This window comes from Salvelinus fontinalis, chromosome 16 (genome assembly GCF_029448725.1).
Source record: "Salvelinus fontinalis isolate EN_2023a chromosome 16, ASM2944872v1, whole genome shotgun sequence".
Taxonomy (NCBI): Eukaryota; Metazoa; Chordata; class Actinopteri; order Salmoniformes; family Salmonidae; genus Salvelinus; species Salvelinus fontinalis.
The window spans coordinates 15793195-15815029 of NC_074680.1; the positions used below are offsets into that span (position 1 = coordinate 15793195).

Genomic DNA, 21835 nt, shown 5'->3' on the forward strand with positions numbered 1-21835 from the left:
TGAACTGCATTGGTGGCTTGTAAGTAAGCATTTCACGGTAAGGTCTACCTACACCTGTTGTTATCGGCGCATGTGACAAATAAAATTTTATTTTATTTGTGTTCTTTTTGTACATGATCAAAAGGACTAAGGGAATTAGACAAGCTAATGATATGGTAAATTAGCAGTCATGGGAAGCACTGAAAAGCACATTATTGTCAACGAAACACTCCAAACACATTGGAGTATGGCGTGGGTTTTAATGAACCCCGTAGCTCTGAACTAAGATGACTAAAACCAGCAGTCTGCCAATAGAGAAGTTCCATTTTCAGTTCTGTCATTTTTATGCTTGTGGGTAAACCATACGTTTATGTTCTAAAATGAGCAGTTTGTTTGTATTTCTTCCACCCTGCCAGCCTCCTCGCCTCCTCAAATTCCTCTTGAAACACTTTGTATAATGTTCAGTACACAATATCATAAAGTGTCAAATGTGTATTATACAATCTTCATTGCCAGGAAGAGGGTCTGATATGAACAGCCTACTGTTGCTTACATGTAGTTTATGTTAGTGCTCTCTGCTATGTGGGGTATATGACGTTGCTGTTTCCAATTATATGAATCATGTAATGAAGACCAATGCAATCATTTCACTGGAGACAGAGAGGGGAAACTTCATTTAATAATTAACACAGTTTTACATTTCCACTAAATGTGCTTGATGTGACTCGCACACACCCATTTCTTTCCTCAAGGCTATATCGAGCACAATTAGCTTTTCCTATGTGCAGCTTTTTGACCATGTATTCAGTGCATTTCCCACTGATGTGTTCTCTAACATGTGCCACAAAGTTAAACAGCAGTTGTGCGTTTGACATCAAAACAATCTTCCTCTTTGTCATAGACTTTCAGTCTCACATATTGTAGTGTCGTTCCGTTGCACTTAAACCACACAGTGCAGCTTAGCTCCTCCTCACATTTAACATTCAAGCTTTAACCCTCTGTGTCACATTCGGAATTTAACCTTTAACTTGTAGCGGATCCTTCTCTGACCTATTGCTCCATGTATAATGCCTTACCACCACCACATGACAGCAGTGACACATCCACAATCAGTGTCTTAGGGTCTGCTTCCTCTTATGACTTCATCAAGACACATTAGTTAACCAGGCAACTAAAACAACTGAATAACATCTTGTGCCTCCCGGTTGGTCGGTCGGTCTGGGGTTGAAGGGCCAGGCTGTTCTTTGTGCTGATAAACAATGTCATACACAGCTATGAATGGCTGCATTATGGCAGATAAAAACACCTCGTTTCACACTCCAGTCTTGTGATGGGCTTTATCGTCTGACTTCTGGCGCTCAGTACCTTGATGAACCTACAACACTGCACAATGTGATTTGAGTGTTTGCTTAAAGTAATAATATTCTACTAGAATAATTACTTTGGTTTTGACGTGAATATGACCCGAACATATTGACCATATATGTCAGGAGGACCCAGATCGGTTATAGAGGCTTTACTTTCACAGGAATCACCAGAACTCACTTTGCTGTACAATATTTACAATACTGTTTCGACATGAATGCACTTTTTGTATCTAGTGCCCCCGTATGAAGCTGTCATAAGTATTTAGACAAAGTCACTTATAGTGTCAAAAGTTTAGTATTTTGTCCCATATTCCTAACACGCAATGACTACGTCTAGCTTGTGACTCTACGAACTTGTTGAATGCATTTCCAGTTTGTTTTGGTTGTGTATCGACTTATGTTGTGCCCAATAGAAATGAATGGTAAATAATGTATTCCGTCACTTTTATTATAAGTAGAAAAATATATTCATGCCGCTGTAAGTTTCTCACTTTATTATCATTATTCAAGATTCATTCAAGATTACCCATAATCATGGTAGCGTCCACATTAATGTGGAAGTGTTCAGAAACATATTTAAATTTATTTACAATCAAAGTGACTCAAATGACACAGTACACTATTTACCATTTATTTCTATTGGGCACAACATAATCCATAAATCAACCAAAACAAACTGCAAATGCATCCAAAAAGGTTTATCTCGAATCCAAAATGCTTGAGTATATAGCCAAATAAAAAAAGTTTAGCATCACTGTCCAAATAAATACATAGGGGAGTGTAGGTCATTTGATATGGTTTGTTTTAATGTTCTCCTTGCGTATCATCCATATTACAAAGCCATAAAGCAATACCAGTTGCTTGTTGAAACATGGGTTTGATAAACAAAGCCTGTACTGTAGCTGTCCATCACTACATACTTGGCCCAGAGCCACCCTCATAAAGGTGTCAGGCAGCCCAGGTCAGACAGCATACCTTCCTCTGTGTAATCATGTGTCCATCTGTCAGACCCTGCCTGCTCCTCTATCCCCTCTCTGACAGGTTTTCCCTGTTACCACCCTCCTCTCGCACTGATGACTGATAGCCTTTGGCCTCCCACACAGACAGACACATGCAGTCAGGCAGTGGCATACACACACACACATACCAGGTTTTTTTTTTATCGGTGTAGAGACATTTTGGAATTTGTTAACCAATTTCCTGCATTTCTCCATGGAACTGAGAGAAATTTGTTCAGTTTTAAAACACATTTTTGTGCAATTCTACATATTTTGCGATGGAGCTGAGAGAAAATATTGCCGCTGTAGAGCTAATTTCTTTGCAATTCTATGTATTTTGCCATGGCTAATGTTGTTTTGGGATTTTTTAATTCTCCCTGTCTGTCTAGCTTTTATTTTGGTGGTTGTTAGTTCTCAAAGATTATATTATTTCAAGAAAATATGCAGTGCCTTCAGAAAGTATAAACACCCCTAGACTTTTCCACATTTTGTGTTACAGCCTGCCTTTAACATTTATTCAATTGAGATTTTGTCACTGGCCTACACACATGGACTCACTCTATGTGCAATAATAGTGTTTAACATGATTTTTGAATGACTACCTCATCTCTGTACCCCACCCATACAATTATCTGTATGGTTTCTCAGTCAAGCAGTGAATTTCAAACACAGATTAACTACAAATACCAGGGAGGTTTTCCAATGCCTCGCAAAGAAGATCAACTATTTGTAGATGGGTTAAAAAAAGCAGATATTGAATATCCCATTGATCATGGTGAAGTTATTAATTACACATTGGATGGTGTATCAATACACCAAGTCACAATAAAGATACGTCCTTCCTAACTTAGTTGCTGGAGAGGAAGAAAACGCTAAGTGATTTCACCATGAGGTGAATGGTGACTTCAAAACAGTTACAGAGTTTAAAGGCTGTGATAGGAGAAAACTGAGGATGGATCAACAACATTGTAGTTACTTCACAATACTAACCTAAATGACAGAGTGAAAAGAAGGAAGCCTGTACAGAATACAAATATTCCAAAACTTGCATCCTGTTTGTAAAGTAAAACTGCTGTCACGATCGTCGTATTGTGGAAGAGAGGAGGACCAAGGCACAGCGTGATAACAATACATCTTCTTTTATTAACGAAGACGAACACGAAACGAACACTGACAAACTATACAAAAACAACAAACGACCGTGAAGCTATAAACCGAAGTGCAGACACAAGCAACTAACGTAAAGACATAGACAATCACCCACAAACTACCTAATGACTATGGCTGCCTAAATATGGCTCCCAATCAGAGACAACGATAGACAGCTGTCTCTAATTGAGACCCAATCTAGTCAACCATAGACATACAAACACCTAGACTGAACACTGCCCCATAAACATACAAAAATTCTAGACAATACAAAACACATACATCCCCCATGTCACACCCTGACCTAACTAAAATAATAAAGAAAACAAAGATAACTAAGGCCAGGGTGTGACAACTGCAAAGAATTTGGCATAGAAATTCACTTTATGTCTTGAATACAAAGCGCTATGTTTGGGGCAAAACATTACGGAGTACCACTCTTCATATTTTCAAGCATAGTGGTGGCTGTGGCCTGTTATGGGTATAGTTTTTCAGGAGAAAAAATAAACGTAATGGAGCTAAGCGCAGGCAAAATCCCAGAGGAAACCTGGTTCAGTCTGCTTTCCACCAGACACTGGTAGATTAATTCACCTTTCAGCAGGACAATAACCTAAAACACAAAGCCAAATCTACACTGGAGTTGCTTACCAAGAAGACAGGGAATATTCCTGAATGGGAGAGTTACAGTTTTTACTTAAATCTGCTTGAAAATCTATGGCAAGAACTGAAAATGGTTATCTAGCAATGATCAACAACCAATTTGGCAGAAGTGCGAGGAATTTTTTAAATAATAATGGGCAAATGTTGCACAATCCAGGTGTGGAAAGCTCTTACAGACTTACTGAGAAAGACTCTCATCTGTAATCACTGCCAAAGGTGATTCTAACATGTATTGACTCCGGGGGTTGAATACTTATCGTATCAAGATATATTGGTGTTTTATTTTTCATTAATCTTTTACAAATGTTCGTATTTTTCTTCCACTTTGACATTACAGAGTATTTTGTGTAGGTTGTTGAGAAAAAAAGACAATTAAATCCATTTTAATCCCACTTTGTAACACAACTGTAGTGCTGAGCATTTAGTGCTTTTTGAGGTTGGTTTTGGTTGGATTTTTCAATTAAGGTTTAATTAATAAAAGTATCATGATGACAGTGACTGCCCATTACTGCTTATCATTAACCATAAATTATTCACATTTCTTGACTTTAATAAAATATTTCAGTTGTGTATATTATGTGTTTTATTTGATGGCTTTATTATTTAATTTCAAGTCATAATCTATATAGAGCTGCTGCCTATACTGTCTGACAAAATCACTATTTTGTAGTTCTTCAACTGTCAATCACTTAGATCATGTATTTTCAAGTAGAGATACCTCACAAAACAACAGCTGCTCACTATATCCCCTCAAGATATATCTGCTCACTATATCCCCTCACTGTAATGTCCATGGAGAATAAGAGCATCTCCTCCCAGCTGCCCACTGCACTGAGGCTAGGTAACACTGTCACCACCGATAAATCCACGATAATCTAGAATTTCAATAAGCATTTCTCCACGACTGGCCATGCTTTCCTCCTGGCTACCCCAACCCCGGCCCCCACCCCCCGCAGCTACTTGCCCAAGCCTCCTCAGCTTCTCCTTCACCCAAATCCAGATAGCTGAGGTTCTGAAAGACCTGCAAAACCTGGACCCATACAAATCACCTGGGCTAGACAATCTGGACCCTCTCTTTCTAAAATTATCCACCGCCATTGTTGCAACCCCTTATTACCAGTCTGTTCAACCTCTCTTTCGTATCTTCCGAGATCCCTAAAGTTTGGAAAGCTGCCGCGGTCATCCCCTCTTCAAAGGGGGTGACACTCTAGACCCAAACTGTTATAGACCTATACCCATCCTGCCCTGCCTTTCTAAAGTCTTCAAAAGCCAAGATAATAGACAGATCACTGACCATTTCGGATCCCACCGTACCTTCTCCGCTGTGCAATCCAGTTTTTGAGCTGGTCACGGGTGCACCTCAGCCACGCTCAAGGTACTAAACGATATCATAACCACCATCAATAAAAGACAGTACTGTGCAGCCGTCTTCATTGACCTGGCCAAGGCATTCGACTCTGTCAATCACCGTATTCTTATCGGCAGACTCAACAGCCTTGGTTTCTCAAATGACTGCCTCGCCTGGTTCACCAACTACTTCTCAGATAGAGTTCAGTGTGTCAAATCGGAGGGCCTGTTGTCCGGACCTCTTGCAGTCTCTATGAGGGTTCCACAGGGTTCAATTCTCAGGCCGACTCTTTTCTCTGTATATATCAACGACTTTGCTCTTGCTGCGGGTGATTCCCTGATCCACCTCTACGCAGACGACACCATTCTGTATACATCTAGCCCGTCTTTCGACACCGGGCTAACTAACCTCCAAACGAGCTTCAATGCCATACAACACTCCTTCCATGGCCTCCAACTGCTCTTAAAAGCTAGTAAAACCAAATGCATGCTTTTCAACCGTTCGCTGCCTGCACCCGCCCGCCCGACTAGCGTCACTACTCTGGACGGTCCTGACTTAGAATATGTGGACAACTACAAAAACCTAGGTGTCTGGCTAGACTGCAAACTCTCCTTCCAGACTCATATTAAACATCTCCAATCCAAAATTAAATCTAGAATCGGCTTCCTATTTCGCAACAAAACCTCAGTCACTCACGCCGCCAAACATACCCTCGTAAAACTGACTATCCTACCGATCCTCGACTTCGGCGATGTCATCTACAAAATAGCTTCCAATACTCTACTCAGCAAACTGGGTCGTTATTATCTTGGCCAGGTCGCAGTTGTAAATGAGAACTTGTTCTCAACTAGCCTACCTGATTAAATAAAGGTGAAATAAAAAACAAAAAAAAATGATCGCTCATTTATCTGTCTCTTCCATAGCAGGTGTAAAAGAAACACAGACCAGACAAGTAGATGCGCAATGGATTATTGGCATTGCAGTTAATTACCATGTTTTATGTGCGAAATGATGTAGAATATTGGCATGTTGGAAACGACAACTTCCTACTACATCGCATGGTATAGAATCAGCTTGATCCTCTCTGTCGAAGACGCTTGGACCTTCTTTTTTGATATTTTCAGTGGTATTGTTAACAAATACACCCCCATAAAGAAAATGAGAATTGAAAACAGGTTCAGCCCCTGGTTCGACCGTGATCTTGCCGAGTTACTCCACCTCAAGAATTGCATTTGGCGAAACGCTCGGCACACGCATACTCAGGCTGACTGGCTCTCGTTCAGGCAAATGAGAAATAAGTGCACTCAGGCTACCCGGAAGGCCAAAGTTAGTTACTTTAAGGAGCAGTTCTCTCTCTGTGGGTCTAACCCCAAGAGGTTCTGGAAAACAGTTGAAGACCTGGAGAATAAACCATCCTCCTGACAGCTGCCCATGTCCCTTAAAGTTGATGATGTGGTTGTTACTGACAAGAAACACATGGCTGAGCTCTTTAGTCACCACTTCATTAAGTCAGGATTCCTATTTGACTCAGGCATGCCTCCTTACCCGTCCAACATTTCCTCATCTCCCACCCCTTCTAATGCGACTTTCCCCGATGCTTCTCCCTCTTTTTCCTAAAATGTTTCTCACTGCAGGCAGTCACTGAGCCCGAGGTGCTAAAGGAGCTCCTGAAACTTGACCCCAAATAAACATCTGGGTCAAATGGTTTAGACCCCTTCTTCTTAAAGGTTGCTGCCCCTTTCATCGCCAAACCTATCTCCAACCTTTTTAACCGGTCTCTCCTTTCTGGGGAAGTTCCCATTGCTTTCGTTCGTCCTTTATTTAAAGGGGAAGATCAAGCTGATCCCAACTGTTATAGGCCTATTTCTATTTTGCCCTGTTTATCAAAAGTGTTGGGAAAACTTGGCAATAATCAACTGACTAGCTTTCTTGAAGTCTATAGTATTATCTCTGGTATGCAATCTGGTTTCCGCTCAGGTTATGGATGTGTCACTGCAACCTTAAATGTCCTCAATGATGTCACCATTGCCCTTGATTCTAAGCAATGTTGTCCTGCTATTTTTATTGATTTGTTCAAAGCTTTTGATACGGTAGACCATTCCATTCTTGTGGGCCGGCTAGGGAGTATTGGTGTCTCTGAGGGGTCTTTGGCATGGTTTGCTAACTACCTCTCTCAAAGAGTGTCTCAGCCACTACCTGTTACCAAGGTAGTACCCCAAGGCTCAATCCTAGGCCCCACGTTCTTCTCAATTTACATCAACAACATAGCTCAGGCAGTAGGAAGCTCTCTCATCCATTTATATTCAGATGATACAGATGATACAGTCTTATACTCACCTGGCCCCTCCCCGGATTTTATATTAAATGCTCTACAACAAGCTTTGTCCAGCAAGCTTTCTATACCCTTAACCGTGTTCTGAACACCTCCAAAACAAAGGTCATTTGGTTTGGTAAGAAGAATGCCCTTCTCTCCACAGGTGTGAATACTACCTCTGAGGGTTTAAGAAGACCAGCATCCCGTAGTCACCTCCTCAATGTTGACATTGAGGCTGGTGTTTTGCGGGTACTATTTAATGAAGCTGCCTGTTGAGGCATCTGTTTCTCAAACTAGACACTCTTATGTATTTGTCCTCTTGCTCAGTTGTGCACTGGGGCCTCCCACTCTTCTTTCTATTCTGGTTAGAGCCAGTTTGCGCTGTTCTGTGAAGGGAGTAGTACACAGCGTTGTACGAGATCTTCAGTTTCTTGGCAATTTCTCGCATGGAATAGACCTAATTTCTCAGAACAAGAATAGACTGATGAGTTTCAGAAGAAAGTTATTTGTTTCTGGCCATTTTGAGCCTGTAATCGAACTCACAAATGCTGATGCTCCAGATACTCAACTAGTCTGAAGAAGGCCAGTTGTATTGCTTCTTTAACTTCTTATGGCTGGGGGCAGTATTGAGTAGCTTGGATAAATAAGGTGCTCAGAGTAAACTGCCTGCTACTCAGGCCCAGTTGCTAATATTTGCATATTATTAGTAGAAAGATAGAAAACACTCTGTAGTTTCTAAAACTGTTTGAATTATGTCTGTGAGTATAACAGAACTCATATGGCAGGCAAGAACCTGAGAGAAAGATCCAACCAGGAAGTGGGAAATCTGAGGTTTGTAGGTTTTCAACTCATCGCCTATCGAATATACAGTGGGATATTGGTCATATTGCACTTCCTAAGGCTTCCACTAGATATCAACAGTCTTTAGAACCTTGTTTGATGCTTCTACTGTGAAGGAGGGGGGAATGAGGGCTCTTTGAGTCATGGGTCTGGCAGAGTGCCATGAGCTGACCAGGCACGTTCACGTGAGAGAGTTAGTTTGCGTTCCATTGCATTTCTGAAGACAAAGGAATTCTCCGGTTGGAATATTATTGAAGATTTATGTTAAAAACATTCTAAAGATTGATTCTACACTTCGTTTGACATGTTTCTACGAACTGTAATATTACTTTTTGTCGGAACTTTCGCATGGACTTGCCCGTACGTCATGAGTTTGGATTGTGCACTGAAAGCGCGAACAAAAAGGAGGTATTTGGACATAAATGATGGACTTTATGGAACAAATCAAACATTTATTGTGGAACTGGGATTCCTGGGAGTGCATTCTGATGAAGATCATCAAAGGTAAGTGAATATTTATAATGCTATTCTGACATCTGTTGACTCCACAACATGGCGGATATCTTCATGGCTTGTTTGGGCTCTGAGCGCTGTACTCAGATTATAGCATGGTGTGCTTTTTCCGTATAGTTTTTTGAAATCTGACACAGCGGTTGCATTAAGGAGAGGTTTTCTAAAGTTCCATGTATAATACTTGTATCTTTTATCACTGTTTATTGTGAGTATTTCTGTAAATTGATGTGGCTCTCTGCAAAATCACCGGATGTTTTGGAGGCAAAACATTACTGAACATAACGCGCCAATGTAAACTGAGATTTTTGGATATAAATATGAACTTAATCGAACAAAACATACATGTATCGTGTAACATGAAGTCATATGAGTGTCATCTGATGAAGATCACCAAAGGTTAGTGATTCATTTTATCTCTATTTCTGCTTTCTGTGACTCCTCTCTTTGGCTGGAAAAATGGCTGTGTTTTTCTGTTAATAGGTGCTAACCTAACATAATGATATGTTGTGCTTTCATCGTAAAGCCTTATTGAGATCGGACACTGTGGTGGGATTAACAACAAGTGTATCTTTAAAATGGTGTAAAATACTTGTATGTCTGAGGAATTTTGTTATGAAATTATGAGATTTCTGTTTTTTTGAATTTGGCGCCCTGCACTTTCCCTGGCTGCTGTCATCGACCCCATTAACGGGATCCCAGCCATAAGAAGTTAATTAGAACAACAGTTTTCAGCTGTTTCCGTTTCCAGCTACGTAGTCATTTACAACATTAACAATGTCTACACTGTATTTCTGATCAATTTGATGTTATTTTAACAGACAAAAATGTGCTTTTCTTTCAAAAACAAAGAAATTTCTACGTGACCCCAAATTTTTTAACAGTAGTGTATAAGAATATTTGTTTAATCCCAGCCCCCAGGAGGCCTTTTGCCTTTTGGTAGGCCGTCATTGTAAATAAGAATTTGTACTTAACTGACTTGCCTAGTTAAATAAAAAATTGTGTGAATACTTTCTGTTTTTAGTCGTTATCAAAACTATGAAATAACACATGGAATCATGTAGTAACCAAAAAAGTGTTAAACAAATCAAAACATATTTGATATTCTTCAAAGTAGCAACCCTTTGCCTTGATGACAGCTTTGCACACTCTTGGCATTCTCTCAACCAGCTTCATGATGTAGTCACCTGGAATGCATTTAAATTAACAGGTGTACCTTGTTAAAAGTTCATTTGTGGAATTTCTTTCCTTCTTAATGCGTTTGAGCAAATCAGTTGTGTTGTGACAAGTTAGGGGTGGTATACAGAAGATAGCCCTATTTGGTAAAAGACAAAGTCCATATTATGGCAAGAACAGCTCAAATAAGCAAAGAGAAATGACAGTCCATCATTACTTTAAGACAGGAACATTTCAAGAACTTTTAAAGTTTCTTAAAGTTCAGTTGCGAAAACCATCAAACCCTATGATGGCTCTCATGAGGACCGCCACAGGAAAGGAAGACCCAGAGTTACCTCTGCTGCAGAGGATAAGTTTATTAGAGTTACCAGCCTAAGAAATTGCAGCCCAAATAAATGCTTCACAGAGTCCAAGTAACAGACACATCTCAACATCAACTGTTCAGAAGAGACTGCGTGAATCAGGCCTTCATGGTCGAATTGCTGCAAAGAAACCACAACTAAAGGACAGCAATAAGAAGAAGAGACTTGCTTAGGCCAAGAAACAACAAGCAATGGACATTAGACTGGTGGAAATCTGTCCTTTGGCTTGATGAGTCCAAATTTGAGAGTTTCGCTGTGTCTTTGTGAGACGCAGAGTACGTGAATGGATGATCTCTGAATGTGTGGTTCCCACCGTGAAGCATGGAGGAGGAGGTGTGATGGTTTGGGGGTGCTTTGCTGGTGACACTGTCAGTGATTTATTTAGAATTCAAGGCACACTTAACCAGCATGGGTACCACAGCATTCTGCAGCGATACGCCATCCCATCTGGTTTGCGCTGAGTGGGACTATTATTTGCTGTCATCAAGGCAAAGGGTGGCTACTTTGAAGAATATCAATAATATTTTGATTTGTTTAACACTTTTTTTGGTTACTATGTGATTCCATATGTGTTATTTAATAGTTTTGATGTCTTAACTATTATTCTACAATGGTGAAAATACTAAAAATAAAGAAAAACCCCTGAATGAGTAGGTGTGTCCAAACTTTTAACTGCTACTGTATATATATTGGGATTTTTTAGTTTGGATTTAGGCGACCTGAAAAAAACAATCCGCCCAAGGATTTAAATGGCAGAAATATCAGACAAACTGCAGCCTACACACACACACACACACACACACACACACACACACACACACACACACACACACACACACACACACACACACACACACACACACACACACACATACATACCAGCATACAGCATGCCATACACGTCCCATTTCCTTGGCTGAATTTGAAAATAGTTTTGCTTTTAAAGGCATGAATAGAATGTGTTACTTTGTCATCAATGATCACCATACATGGGAACCAGCCAAGATACAGCATAGTTTTATCTGGGTTGTACTTGTTACTTTTACTGAATACTAGCAATGCTGTGTGTTATTCTTACTTTGAGCAGTCTTGGTGATTTATGACAACATAAATACTCAGATTCATTTGCATGTTAGATTCATTGTTATTTTTAAATGTGTTGCAGTTAGGCAAGAAGTAAATCTCTTTTCTCGGAGACAAACTGCAGCCTGAGACTAATGGTTTTGTTCATACACACCAGAACAGTTGTGTCAGACTTGATTTTCCATGTCTGTTGGGCTATTTGTTTTTGGCACACACACTGAAATGTACCATATTTCACGTCTGCCCCATACATCCCTCCCTTCCCTCACTTTCTGCCTTTAACGGGATTTAGCATATCAATGGCAGATTAGTCAGTTTATCAAAAGCTTACCACGTCAAAGCTCTTTTCCACTCTGCTTTCCAGTCTGCCGCGCGGACCTCACACACAGATTCGGCATACTGGTGTCTTTGGTGTGTGTGTGTGGTCGCGCTGCGTCTCTTTGTGCGGAGTGGGGCTGAATGGCTGTATGCTATTAGCGCCACAGTGTGTGTTGATTACAAAGGCCATGCTTAGTCACTATGGGACCTAACCCGAGCTGTGTGTCATTTCTTTAACCAGCTTGGATGCCACTCGGTTACATTAGTCATCTTTATTGCCTAACAACAACAAAGCAACGATAGAGCTTGCCAATGCAAGTGCCTCCCCGTGCAACCAATCACCAGGGTATTCCCCATTTTGGATCTACACTATTCAGTAACTTGCACAGCTTATTCTCTTCCCTCCTGTGTCCTCATACCCCCATGGTCTTTCCTAACATGGGCTTCCTCATACCAAGAATGGAGATGTACAGCCCTTTCCCCAATACTGAACTGTACCCCTCTGTAGCCCTGAGCTGCATGCGGCTGCTCCCGTGCTGGAATGGGAACCATGTGCAGTGGAAAGTGTTTTTTCCTCTCATTTAGTTTGGTGACATTTATGATTATGTTCAGTATAGTCATTGCCAACAGGAGGTGACTCCAGCTGACCAGGTCTTGGAGCAGTGCAGGAGGGGAAGTGGAGGGGGCTGGCCCCGGGCCCCGGGTCTGGAGAGCAGGCATGTCAGACGTATGGAGGAAAACCTCACTCTGACATCTCACTCTGGACACAGGAAGAGCCATGCCATCAATCACTTTAAAGTATGAAAGGGTTTAGGTTGGGCCTTTTGTTTTGGAAACATAAAGCTGTGTAAAGGTATACTTTCTTGCTGTTGTTTAGTCATATCTACATTATTATAAACTCCTGCAATCTTCCTCAATAAAATCCCAAAGTGCTGAATTCACCAAGTGTGAAGTGGGATCTTGTGGAAAGCAGGGCAGCTATCATAAGATCCCTATCCACTGAGCTCTCCTCGCTCTCACAGTCTCCTTTCAGCACCCTGTCGTCACAGCCACTGCCAACACACGCAGAGCCGTTGCGGTCGCTTCTTCTCCTCTGGAATCTTATCTCTTTTTTCCCATAACTCCCTGCTCTCCACTGGACCCCAGCTTATCTCAGCTACATTAAAGCCAGGAGCAGTAGCCCTAACACTGGGGTCATTGTTATGATGAGTTTGAGCGCCCTCGCTGTCCCTTACCTTTGCTTCCTCAGCACTCCTTCCCACTAGGCTACAGTCCTAGTTCTGGCCATGGATGGATTAGCCTACTAGTGGTCGACCGATTAATCGGAATGGCCGATTAATTAGGACCGATTTCAAGTTTTCATAACAATCGGTAATTGTCATTTTTTGGACACCGATCATGGCCAATTACATTGCGCTCCACGAGGAGACTGCGTGGCAGGCTGACTACCTGTTATGTGAGTGCAGCAAGGAGCCAAGGTAAGGTGCTAGCTAGCATTAAACTTATCTTATAAAAAACAATCAATCTTAACATAATCACTAGTTAAGTACATATGGTTGATGATATTACTAGTTTATCTAGCTTGTCCTGCATTGCATATAATCGATGCGATGCCTGTTAATTTATCATTGAATCACAGCCTACTTCGTCAAACGGGTGATTTAACAAGCGCATTCGCGAAAAAAGCACTGTTGCTGCACCAATGTGTACTTAACCATAAACATCAACGCCTTTCTTAAAATCAATACACAAGTATATATTTTTAAACCTGCATATTTAGTTAATATTGCCTGTTAACATGAATTTCTTTTAACTAGGGAAATTGTGTCACTTATCTTGCGTTCTGTGCAACAGAGTCAGGGTATATGCAGCATTTTGGGCCGCCTGGCTCGTTGCAAACTGTGTGAAGACTATTTCTTCCTAACAAAGACAGCCAACTTCGCCAAACGGGGGATGATTTAACAAAAGTGCATTTGTGAAAAAAGCACAATCGTTGCACGAATGTACCTAACCATAAACATCAATGCCTTTCTTAAAATCAATACACAGAAGTATATAAATTTTTTAAACCTGCATATTTAGTTAAAAGAAATTCATGTTAGCAGGCAATTTTAAACTAGGGAAATTGTGTCAATTCTCTTGCGTTCATTGCACGCAGAGTCAGGGTATATGCAACAGTTTGGGCCGCATAGCTCGTTGCGAACTAATTTGCCAGAATTTTACGTAATTATGACATAACACTGAAGGTTGTGCAATGTAACAGCAATATTTAGACTTATGGATGCCACCCGTTAGATAAAATACGGAGCGGTTCCGTATTTCACTGAAAGAATAAACATTTTGTTTGCGAAATGATAGTTTCTGGAATTGGCCATATTAATGACCTAAGGCTCGTATTTTTGTGTGTTATTATATTATAATTAAGTCTATGATTTGATAGAGCAGTCTGACTGAGCAGTGGTAGGCAGCAGCAGGCTCGTAAGCATTCGTTCAAACAGAACTTTCCTGCGTTTGCCAGCAGCTCTTCGCAATGCTTCAAGCATTGCGCTGTTTATGACTTCAAGCCTTTCAACTCCCGAGATTAGGCTGGCAATACTAAAGTACCTATTAGAACATCCAATAGTCGAAGGTCTATGAAATACAAATGGTATAGAGAGAAATAGTCCTATAATAACTACAACCTAAAACCTGGGAATATTGAAGACTCATGCTTTCATATGTTCTCATGTTCTGAGCAAGGAACTTAAACGTTAGCTTTTTTACATGGCACGTATTGCACTTTTACTTTCTTCTGCAACACTTTGTTTTTGCATTATTGAAACCAAATTAAACATGTTTCATTATTTATTTGAGACTAAATTGATTTTATTGATGGATTATATTAAGTTAAAATAAAAGTGTTCATTGTTCATTCAGTATTGTTGTAATTGTCATTATTACAAATATATATATAAAAATTGGCCGATTAATTGGTATCGGCTTTTTTTTGGTCCTGCAATAATCGGTATCGGCGTTGAAAAATCATAATCGGTCGACCTCTATAGTCTACACAGACCAAACGCATAGCGACACTGCAGTCTATGGACCTTCATCCTACAGGAGGAGGTGCAGACTGGTCTGCTGTGTATAAAGGCTTTAGACTAGAAGCTACGGCTAGCCTCTCAGATTAGAGCCAGGGCCCAGGCCAGCTGGGAGCACTGGGGATGATGATGCAGTTATGTAAGGCAACAGCTAACAGACAGATCCTTTCATGTTCCATACACATTGGGGTTAAAGGAGGCCTTTTAAAGACAGGAGTTTATCAGTGTTTACGTGATTTCATGGCCTTCAGCCAGGCTCTGCTCTGCTGCTCTAGGGACTTAACTGGAAGTGGACGGGGAGAGAGGATGACTAAACACATTGAATGAGCTGTTTAAGGGTGCGTGTGTAAAGATTTTATTTAATGGTTAATCCAGTAGAGGAATTATGATGTATAGTCATTTAAAAGCAGTTTGCATAGTTTGTCAGTGTAGCCCCTACCCCTGTCCTCTTTCCTGGTGTCCTCTTTCCATGCAGCCGTGGCTCCACCACCCTGGAGATTAGCATTTTAGGAGCTCCAGGTGTTCCCCTCTGCCGTACCGTGTGCCTTCCCTGGTGTCCATGGGCCTCGTTGTGTTACGCCTCACATTGTTCCGTGGGCATTGTGTGTGACCCTGATAGGGAAGCAGCTGTGTTAGGTGGTCCTGCCAGAGCAGCCATCTTGGCAGCGAGACACAGCCCTGCACGGGCCCTCCACCAGGGGCCCGCTTTGATGAGCGCCACACAGGATGGCCTCCTACATCCATCCAGGACCTTCTCTGGCTGTCTTCCTCCCTGACAGCCCCTATCAACCCCTTCCATCTGATGATGAAGGCTGGCTGGCAGAGCGGTTGGGGAAACACACTTCATCATTACATGAAGGGAGAGATGAGAGGAATGAAAAAAGGCATTGCTGCCCTTCACAGAAACTGGGCATCGTTTTCCTGCCAGGCTGAGAGCACGACCTCCCCTTTGAGGTAAGAAAGTGAGTGAGAGATCCATGGTTACAGTGTCATACAGCGTAGGCGGGCTTAGCAAGAGACAGGCTACTTTTTCAGGGTACAGAACTGCATGTCCAGTGGAAATGTTGGATTTAAATGTCCTACTTTGATTTAGCATTTGTGTGAATGAACAGAAGATGTACTGTAGGCAGATGTGTGTGATTTAGCCAGTAATTTAGTGAGTGTGTGTGTGCATGTATGTGTGCATAACCTGTGTGTGTTTAACGTCTGTCTTGACATGAGCAGTGGAAGCTGTGGGTCTGGGAGCAGGAAGTGGCTCAGTATTGACTTCGCTCACTTCCTGCCCGTATTGCAGGAGGCTACTGCTCCTCTGTCACTCCTCTGTTTCACTCACTATAAGTATGCTGGCCTGGGCCATAACCTCATCCGAGAGTCCGGAGCATGACCCTCCCCAGCCCGGCACTGACTGACTGCCTGGCTGCCTGGAGGTTACATCACAGCTACAGGATAATACCGTTGAAGTGAGCGCACCTCAGACTGCCTGCTGAGAACCAAGGCTACTCATTCACTCAGTGTCAACGAGTAGGACAGTTGTCTTTTCTAGGGCAATTCCACAGCAACAGAATGACACTGAAACTCTGATTTTTCACGTTAAAAGTATACCAAACCAATACCATTGATTGCAAGTTAAACAAGCCGCACACCTCTATGCACAAGGACTACTTTTGTCAATTTCCACTGACAATTGTACAAAAACACTTTTACTCAAAGAACAGTGCAGATGTAAAGTTTAGTAACAGAATGACGGTAAAATCTCCCTTTTTGTGTGACCATATCTGCTCCGAATAAAGATTCATAGATGTCTGCAGAAACAATGGGCTGTCAGCTATGATATGGCACCTGGAGTTTGAAAAATATTTATTTTGGTTATTGAACTACAGTAAGGGAAGTGGATTAACACCCGGGAACAGAACGATGGTAACAGAATGACATCATGGGTCGCTGATCTGTACTACAGTCGTGGCCAAAGGTTTTGAGAATGACACAAATATTCATTTTCACAAAGTCTGCTGCTTCAGTGTCTTTAGATATGTTTGTCAGATGTTACTATGGAATACTGAAGTATAATTACAAGCATTTCATAAGTGTCTAAGGCTTTTATTGACAATTCCATGAAGTTGATGCAAAGAGTCAATATTTGCAGTGTTGACCCTTCTCTTTTCAAGACCTCTGCAATCCGCCCTGGCATGCTGTCAATTAACTTCTGGGCCACATCCTGACTGATGGCAGCCCATTCTTGCATAATCAATGCTTGGAGTTTGTCAGAATTTGTGGGTTTTTGTTTGTCCACCCGCCTCTTGAGGATTGACCACAAGTTTCCTCTCCATGGACCCCAAACATTGATGTTTTGTTCCCCGAGCCACTTAGTTATCACATTTGCCTTATGGCAAGGTGCTCCATCATGCTGGAAAAGGCATTGTTCGTCACCAAACTGTCCCTGGATGGTTGGGAGAAGTTGCTCTCGGAGGATGTGTTGGGACCATTCTTTATTCATGGCTGTGTTCTTAGGCAAAATTGTGAATGAGCCCACTCCATTGGCTGAGAAGCAACCCCACACATGAATGGTCTCAGGATGCTTTACTGTTGGCATGACACAGGACTGATGGTAGCGCTCACCTTGTCTGCTCCGGACAAGCTTTTTTCCGGATGCCCCAAACAATCAGAAAGGGGATTCATCAGAAAAAATGACTTTACCCCAGTCCTCAGCAGTCCAATCCCTGTACCCTTTGCAGAATATCAGTCTGTCCCTGATGTTTTTCCTGGAGAGAAGTGGCTTCTTTGCTGCCCTTCTTGACACCAGGCCATCCTCCAAAAGTCTTCGCCTCACTGTGCGTGCAGATGCACTCACACCTGCCTGCTGCCATTCCTGAGCAAGCTCTGTACTGGTGATGCCCCGATCCCGCAGCTGAATCAACTTTAGTAGACGGTCCTGGCGCTTGCTGGACTTTCTTGGGCGCCCTGAAGCCTTCTTCACAACAATTGAACTGCTCTCCTTGAAGTTCTTGATGATCCGATAAGTGGTTGATTTAGGTACAATCTTACTGGCAGCAATATCCTTGCCTGTGAAGCCCTTTTTGTGCAAAGCAATGATGACGGCACATGTTTCCTTGGAGGTAACCATGGTTGACAGAGGAAGAACAATGATTCCAATTACCACCCTCCTTTTGAAGCTTCCAGTCAGTTATTCGAACTCAATCAGCATGATAGAGTGATCTCCAGCCTTGTCCTCGTCAACACTCACACCTGTGTTAACGAGAGAATCACTGACATGATGTCAGCTGGTCCTTTTGTGGCAGAGCTGAAATGCAGTGGAAATGTTCTTTTGGGATTCAGTTCATTTGCATGGCAAAGAGGGACTTTGCAGTTAATTACAATTACAATTCATCTGATCACTCTTCATAACATTCTGGAGTATATGCAAATTGCCATCATACAAACTTGAGGCAGCAGCCTTGCTACGACTGTATACAGAAATGCATAATTCTGAAAGTCATTCTCTTCATAGTGATGTATCCTGAATAGGTACACAAAGGTAGAAATACCTTAATATCCTCCGTTGCATGTTTAGGTATTATTCTACACAATGGCTATTATTCTAATGAGCTCCGCCCCCTAACAAGACCAAATTTGGTTGGTCCGAACTGGACCAAATCTGTACCCATCATAGACATCTATGTTTCACAAGTTTGGACCTCAGTACAGCACAGTAGAAAACAGCAGAGTAGATTAGAGTTCAGTACAGTACTGTAAAGTATAGTACAGTACCTTGCTGAATTGTACTGACATACTCTACTTTTATTTTCTTTGCGGTACTGTACTGTACTGTGCTGTCCAAACTTGTGAAAGAGACATCTATGATTGGTTTAGATATAGACGCTTTGTCACGTCCTGGCCATAGAGAGACTTTTTTTCCTATGGTGGAGTAGGTCAGGGCGTGACTGGGGGGGTGTTCTAGTTTATTCATTCTATGTGGGGTTCTAGGTTTAATTTTCTATGTTGGTGATTTGTATGATTCCCAATTAGAGGCAGCTGGTAATCGTTGTCTCTAATTGGGGATCATATTTAGGTAGTGTTTGTTCCCACCTGTGTTTGTGGGATATTGAATTTTGTGTTTTGAGTTAGTGCATGTAGCACCTCTTATGTTAAGGTTCGTTGTTTGTTTCTTTTTTTGTTTTGTAAGTTTCACAAAATAAAGATGTGGAACTCAGAGCACGCTGCGCCTTGGTCCGTCTCTACACACGATCGTGACACTCTTAGATTTTAAACTTGTGAAACAGACACCTATGATTGGTTTAGATATAGACTCTTAGATTTTAAACCTGTGAAACAGACATCTATGATTGGTTTAGATATAGACTCTTAGATTTTAAACCTGTGAAACAGACATCTATGATTGGTTTAGATATAGACTCTTAGATTTTAAACCTGTGAAACAGACATCTATGATTGGTTTAGATATAGACTCTTAGATTTTAAACTTGTGAAACAGACATCTATGATTGGTTTAGATATAGACTCTTAGATTTTAAACTTGTGAAACAGACATCTATGATTGGTTTAGATATAGACTCTTAGATTTTAATCTTGTGAAACAGACAATTAGTGATAGTCAGTAACTATTCCACACCACCAACTAGAAAAGTAATTACAGTGTTATTACAATGGCTATGTCAGTATTATTTTGATAAGTTTTCATTATCAATAGCATACCCCTAATGGGCACATTTTGAGCTCAATAGAGCAAAATGAATGGCCTTCTGCCTACATTAATTGCTGTATGGAAAACGGTGGCATGCAGTATTGAATGGCCATTTGAGTGGTATTTCCTTCTGCTGTTTTCAGTGCAGTCCACTGTTGCAGTGTTTCAGGGGAATAAAGGTGTTTGAATGTGAGCTCTTTTCCGGAGCCAGTGGATTTTCTTCCATCCTCCACGTTGACTGCTGACGTGAGCCACAGGAAGTAGTTAACGGGAGCAGGAGTGTGTGTGTGACTCGTTGTGGCTAGGGTGAATTAAACAGCTGTGTTTCAGGCGCACTCTCTCTCTCTCGCTCTCTCTCTCTCGCTCTCTCTCTGCGGTGATATTCAGCCTGGTGTTCATTCCACACACATCCACTGTGTCTTCGCCCCCGTTCTGTTCCTACAACACTGGCCTGCTGGCTCTGGCTATGATGACTGAATGAAGGCAGCCATTACTCCATGAATCAGAGAAGGAGCTCTATACAATATAAACTCCTCCTCATCAGATGGGGGCCCACAACAAATTAGTAGCGCTTGTCTAGGAAATATGACAAACTGAACATAATCATAAATGTCACCAAACCAAATGAGTGGAAAAAAATAAGAGCAAACAACCGTTGAATGAATATGATGACAGGGCCTTGATCAGCTGATGCCAATTTCAAAAAGCGTATATGAGTTATTGTGTGTATACTGTTGGTCGAGTTGTAAATTAGGAGTGTTCCCACCCAATGTCTTCTGCACATAGTGGATACTCACAACTATTCTTCTTCTTCCTCCCCAGTTCCCAGAGTGTGGCTTCTTTGGCATGTATGACAAAATCCTGCTCTTCCGCCATGACTTGAACTCTGAGAACATCCTCCAGAGGCTGACATCAGCAGAGGATATCCACGAGGGAGATCTGATAGAGGTGGTGCTCTCTGGTGAGTAGTACTGATCTGAGTTCAGCTCTAATGGTTTTTATTAAGTTTTTCCCTTGTTCTGTAGGCAATCTGTACTAATTCATTAAAGCTTCTCTAAATCAAATCTGTGTGCCGTACAGTACTGTTTCACTCCTATCTAAACCGCACCTCCAGAGACACAGGTGGCTAGTTTCCCCTCTCTTTTCCTGTCACACATGATTTCAGTTTCCTGCTGACTATTAAGTGTAACAAACACTGTCTTGTAAAAGCATTCTGATCCATCCGTCTCTATTGGGAAGCACCTGGACTGGACATCCCTCTCTCCCTGGTGTAGAACTAGAAGCATTGTCTGCATGGATCCAGACATAATATAACTCTGGTCCCGGATCAATCGGATCTGCTGGTGTATATCAGTGAGCCCCAGGCGAGTGTATCCATGAGACCACTGGTTTCCTCTGTCTCCTTCCCTCTGGGTTCAGACGGTTAACAGGTGTTAGCCTCAGTGCCGCACCTGGATGAGTGTGTGAGGTCAGAGTAATTCCACATCCGCAAGCTCTACACCGACACTGCTACTTTGTCTCAGCCTTGTAGTTGGCCTACATCTGCTGAGGAGATCAACTGGTGTGTCAAACTGGTGCAATGCAATCTCAAAAATGTGTTGCTGTTCTAGTCTGGCAGACTGAAAACAGGAATTTTCTAATTATACTATTTATCATTCCCTTAGTTGCTTCTCATTTAAATGAATACTTTAAACACACCATTCATTCCGGTGAATGCTTTGAGACCTGTTGTTCAGTTATGTGACTGAGAGAGACAAACAGCTCAGTGGTTTGGTCTAAAACCTGTTAGAGGCCAGAGCTGATTTCTCTTGGCGCTGGACTCAAAGGGCCTGGCTTGTTTTCTCTGCAGTAAGTGATTGTAGTGGACCAACTGAGTACAAACATGCTGGGCTGTGCAGTGCGGCTCTGAAAAGAGTGGACAGGTCATCCCTAACCAGGGGGTTGGACATGGA

The 21835-nt window shown here is 41.7% G+C and overlaps 1 protein-coding gene across 7 annotated transcripts in view; it reads left to right on the plus strand.

Annotated features, from left to right (window-relative positions):
- The window catches only part of LOC129812701 (serine/threonine-protein kinase D3-like), an 84912-nt gene that overhangs the window by 38459 nt on the left and 24618 nt on the right, over nt 1-21835 (plus strand). For all 7 annotated transcript variants that reach the window (XM_055864512.1, XM_055864514.1, XM_055864515.1 and 4 more), the window contains one exon: nt 20706-20844. In XM_055864512.1, the coding sequence (XP_055720487.1) occupies nt 20706-20844 (139 nt within the window). The remainder of the gene's footprint in view (nt 1-20705; nt 20845-21835) is intronic.